Raw genomic sequence first — 5,476 nt, forward strand, 5'->3', positions numbered from 1 at the left:
TATGCATCAAATGTGCTGCCTCCAAACGGTTTTTTTTACAATCACAATTACTCGATTAAGAATACATGGTCCAAAAGTTAGACTCAATATTAGTAACAACAAAGGTCCCGCTATTGTCGACAGTAAAGTTGTAAGCCAGGGTGAATAATTAAACCAAGATTCGTACCAATTCTGCTTAGCCTCATTTTCTTGCTTTCTTTTTTCTAATCCTTCTCTGAGCTTCCTCATTGTATCCCTCACTACTCCAGTGTGGTCTGCATATACACAGCATTCTTCTTTCAATGTGGCACATAATCCACCGTGTTGTAAAAACATCAGATCTAATCCTCTACGATTTTGCAAAACAACTTCTGATAGTGACCGTACCGATTTTTCCAGGGCAGTGATTGACTGTTCAATTCGAGTTAAGTCCTCATCTACAGCCACACGTAGGGAGGTAAACTCCTGACTCTGTCTGACCAGAGAGGCAACTCCAGTGCCCACCCCGGTGCCTCCCAGAATTATCAACATTGCCAATGTTATAGCCGTGATTGGTTCTCTTTTTGTTAAATGTTTCTCTGCTACTGTGTGCCGTGTATATACGTACTCTTCAGAATGGTATAGAATTCTTGGTATAATTATCACCTGTATACAAAAATCTTGAGATACATTAAAGAGTTCAAGTGATAAACAAGGGGTAACACCTATCGATGAGCAGACCCATCTAGCATTGGTTGCGGGTATTAACCACCTTTCTCTACTTCCTGGTGTAACCTTCTCCGTAATACTGCATAGATGGAGCTTCTCACTAGGGATTGTACCTACACACCTGTCATTCCCAGTTACTTCCGTCAATGTTATTCCTACATCCCTTCCCCAATTGCATTGTGGAGGGTTGGGGTTACGTGAACGGGTGGCCTCTCCCAGATTTCCAATAGCGTCATAATATGGAGGCCTTATATCAAGACATAACCAGCAAGGTCTAGGTATGTTTGGATTTGTTTGATTCAATAAGTAATAAGTAGCATCCATGATTCTCCACATGTTATTCTCAGTCATCCCTTCACTTTTAATTTCATATTTTTGACCCACTGATTTATTAATGACCTTTAGTGGTTTTGGGCTATTAGAAGTTTGTATTCCAAAAGCTTGTGTAGGTTGAATTCTTAAAACACTCCCTGACAATTCTTGGTTTGGTCCCACCCACTGGGGGTTCTTATATATTATCCCTCCCCTATCAGCTCCAGATTCATGAAACCTGATTCCCCAATGTTGTCCTAGGGTCCATCTTTGATCCCCCGGTTGGGTTACATTGATGTATATGAATTTGCAATCTGACCTGGAGTACTGTGGACCCCCACCAGAGAGGGTGGTGTAATGCTGTAGTTCGCCCTTATGGTTACATCCTGGTGGCCCGTATCCCACCTTCAAATATCTGTCTGCTCCAGCTCCGGGATTCCAGTCTGTGGCAATAGTCTCACAATCCCAATAAGCACAAAAGTATTCATGTGGATAATTACAATACGGTCTTCCCAGGTTAGAACTTGGGCACATATAGAAGCTCAATTGACCAGAACACGTTTGCTATGTTTTTGCCCCATGTCACAAGGTCACACAGTAAGACCCTAAAGCTAGGGCCCCCAGCGATGGTTATTTGCTGCACAACATGGTAATCTTCCCATCTAATTAGGCTCCAAGTAAAAGTCTATGCGGGTGCGCAGACCCAGGAACAGTGAAAACAATTGCACCTATTATTATGTACACTATGTATCGCAAAAAGTGGCTAGGGCTCATTTTCCGGAGTTCTTTACCCGGCCACGCAGTTCCCCACCGTTTCACTCTCTGCCTCGCTTGTCAGTTCGGTTGCGGCAAACTACAAGGTGCAGGTTCTTCTTGGCAGCAGTAGTGTTCTTCAGGGGAGTTTCTCGGGTAGCCTCTCCACACTGTCATCTTCTTAGCACAGAAGAACGCTTAACCCCGAGAGCTGAGACATTGGTTTGTACAGGTGGGGAGGAAGATCAGTTCTCTTTAAGTTGGTGGACCTCTTCCAAAAGTTTCTCCACAGCCGAGACGCAGGCCTGTAGGGAAGAGGATAGGCTTCCTTCCCACTGCTTTTGACTTGCCTATAGTGAGAACATTATTTTCTGTAGGAACAGAACATTCTCACAATTTCCACTTAGTGAAAGTAACACTAATGCCACCAGTATCTATCCAAATCTGTTTCTACTTCCCACAAGACATCATCTGAGTTCACATTAAGGCACCTTTTTCACACAGGCTGTTGTTCCATCTTAACAAATACTTAAAAGCATTCTTCAAAGTCAGGCTTACCTGTAAGCACTTGAGCTTCTGAGTTTGTCTTTTTTATTATTATTTTATTTTATTTTTAAGGGCTGGAAAGGGAGCTCAGAACCCATGTAAGTAATCTCACTGAAAACAGACAAGGTGAAGGAAGTACTCAAACTCCTCAACATCAAACAACTGTAGAACCCAGGAACACTTACCTGCCAGCTTCTGAGCTTGAGTCACTTCCCAACTACTTCACAGTGAAGTCGTACCACCAGGGTTTTACTACACTGAGAAGGCACCACCAACATAGCTAGCTCCTAGAATCACTAAAACTATTTCACAGAGATGGTAGAAAACATGAAGAAAAAGCAGCCTATGGGGAACACTGAGTCCATTGCACCACAATAGAAACACACCCTAAATAACACAAGCCTCCAACTCCCCTGGGGAGACAATTCCCCACCACTCCTCATGCTTCCTATAGAGCAAAGGTCAAATGATCCACACCTGGCAGATTTCACTTAACAAGGGTGGAGCCAAGAGACCTTGTGGAATAGGCTCATCTACTTGGCTTCAGTCTTTGAAGGTCAATCGCTCCTTATCACTAATAGAAATAGCCTGAGATGGGGCTTAGTGGTTAGAGTTGACCTAATGAATTAACTACAAATGGTGCACAAGGGTCACATTTCTCTTAGTCATTCTGTGAGGAAAATTAGTACAGAGCCTGTTAAAATCAATCAATCAATCAATCAATTTATAAATAAATAGAAGAAATAAAAGGAAAAAGAAAATGACCTTGAAGGGAAAATGGCTATCATAGATTTTCTTCTGTCTAGTCATGGCAGATAAAGAATATAGCAATCAGAATTACTTTTCTTGACATTAATGTTATTTAAATTTGCTTTTCTGAGATCTCTTCTTTCTGTAGGGCTTTTCAAAATCCAGCCCCGTGACCTGTGACTACAGTATTTATTTTGGCTGCGTATAAAATCTCACGTATAAATGCCGGGATCCGGATCCTCACTCACTATTCAGGTCAAGGGCTGGGCTGAAGGTTTGGGCTTTAATTTGGTTACATGCCTACATTGCTTTTTCCTGGCAGGTTATGGGAAGAAGATTGGCTGGACTGGGGGAGCTTATGTACATGTGGCTTTTAGGCTGCAGCCAAAGTGTTCCTCTAGATCTGGAAGTCTGAAGAGGGTTGCAGTCTCCAAGCTCAGATACAACCGTAGTCTGGCGCAACTGATTATTGTGTCCCTTGCCCTAGCTGTTCCTTCACCTCCTCTTCATAGACAAGGACACGCATCTCTTTCGTGCTCCTTCGTTAGGAAACAAACCAGGAGAGATTAAAGCCTCTTTCTTCAAGTCAGTAAGATACTGGGCTCCAAAGATGGTGAAGGGCCTAGAGGGGAAGACGTATGAGGAGCGGCTGAGGTCACTTGGCCTGGTCAGCCTGGAGAAGAGGAGGCTGAGGGGAGACCTCATCGCAGTCTACAGCTTCCTCACGGGGGGGTGTGGAGGGGCAGGCGCCAATCTATTCTCTTTAGTCACCAGTGATAAGACCCATGGGAATGGTGTCAAGCTGAGGCAGGGGAGGTTTAGGCTACACATCAGGAAGAGGTTCTTCACCGAGAGGATGGTCGCCCACTGGATCAGGCTCCCCAGGGAACTAGTTACTGCACCAAGCCTCTCAGAGTTTAAGAAACATTTCGACTGTGCACTTAGTCCCATGGTCTGAATTTTGGGGTAGACCTGTGTGGTGCCAGGAGCTGGACTTGATGATCCTTATGGGTCCCTTCCAACTCGGGATATTCTATGATTCTGTGATTATTTTTTTGTGACTTATTCCCATTGCAACAGCACAGATGTAGCTAACTGCTTCTGGAAGACAACTGAAATAGCTTCTTCAGTGCATGCTTGAGCTCCTGGTTCCTTATGCTGTAGATGAGGGGGTTCACTGCTGGAGGTACCACTGAGTACAGAACTGACACCACCAGGTCCAGGTGTGCGGAGTAGATGGAGGGGGGCTTCAGGTGGGCAAATGTGGCAGTGCTGATAGAGAGGGAGACCACGGCCAGGTGGGGGAGGCACATGGAAAAGGCTTTGTGCCGGCCCTGCTCAGAGGGCATCCTCAGTACGGCCCTGAAGATCAGCACATAGGACAGCACAATGAAAACAAAGCAAACAACACCTAAACAGAAGCTAAATGCAATGAACCCAACTTCCCTGAAGTAGTCTGAGTCTGAGCAGGAGAGCTTGAGGATCTGGGGGATCTCACAGAAGAACTGGTCCACAGCATTGCCTTGGCAGAGGGGCAGGGAAAATGTAGTGGCCGTGTGCAGGACAGCATGGAGAAAGCCACTGCCCCAGGCAGCTGCTGCCATCTGGGCACAAGCTCTGCTGCCCACGAGGCTCCCGTAGTGCAGGGGCTTGCAGATGGCAACGTAGCGGTCGTAGGACATGATGGTGAGAACATAAAATTCTGCTGTAATCAAGACGACAAATAGAAAGACCTGTGCAGCACATCCTTGATAGGAGATGGCCCTGGTGTCCCAGAGGGCATTGGCCATGGCTTTGGGCAGAGTGGTGGAGATGCAGCCCAGGTCGAGGAGGGCGAGGTTGAGGAGGAAGAAGTACATGGGGGTGTGGAGGCGGTGGTCGCAGGCTACGGCGGTGAGGATGAGGCCGTTGCCCAGGAGGGCAGCCAGGTAGATGCCCAGGAAGAGCCCGAAGTGCAGGAGCTGCAGCTCCCGCGTGTCTGCGAATGCCAGCAGGAGGAACTCGCTCACAGAGCTGCTGTTGGGCATTTTCTGACATTGGGCACAGCTGTCTGTTGAAAAGGAGAAGGCAGAAAAAGGTTAGAACAGACTTCTCTGAGGAGAAGCTGTTGCAGGTGTTAGAGCACTCTCATCCCAAGCCTCTCTCTTTGCAGGAGAACCTTTCTGCAGCTCCATGACTTGAGTCCCAGCTGATGCTCTCTGAGAGTGGCACTGGGAGCAGGGACTGCTGTGGGCTCCAGAGGAGTCTTTCCTGCTGTGAAGCTGGCTGGAAGCAGGAACACGGGGGAAACTCGAGTTCAGTCCACTTATGAAATCCATAAACTTTGCAGTGTTGTTGCAGAGAACACATCCAACCGCAGTGTAGAGCAAGGCAAATATTCTTATGCTCAGGACAACAATCACAATCTTGTGTTTCCCAATAAGTGGAG

The 5,476-nt window shown here is 46.4% G+C and overlaps 1 protein-coding gene across 1 annotated transcript; it reads right to left on the reverse strand.

The window, feature by feature from the left end:
• Window positions 1-836: 836 nt before the first annotated feature.
• LOC310890608 (olfactory receptor 14C36-like) lies at window positions 837-5,206 on the reverse strand. The gene has a single exon (XM_083852921.1). The coding sequence runs from the start codon at window positions 5,073-5,075 to the stop codon at window positions 4,140-4,142; it is 936 nt and encodes a 311-aa protein (XP_083709047.1). The 5' UTR covers window positions 5,076-5,206; the 3' UTR covers window positions 837-4,139.
• Window positions 5,207-5,476: the final 270 nt, after the last annotated feature.

The sequence above is a fragment of the Anser anser genome (genome assembly GCF_964211835.1).
Source record: "Anser anser genome assembly, contig: HAP1_SCAFFOLD_32, whole genome shotgun sequence".
NCBI classification, from domain to species: domain Eukaryota; kingdom Metazoa; phylum Chordata; class Aves; order Anseriformes; family Anatidae; genus Anser; species Anser anser.

What these genes read in the sequence shown, in the direction of transcription:
- LOC310890608 (XM_083852921.1), bottom strand. Translation starts at nt 5,075, where the DNA reads ATGCCCAACAGCAGCTCTGTGAGCGAGTTCCTCCTGCTGGCATTCGCA.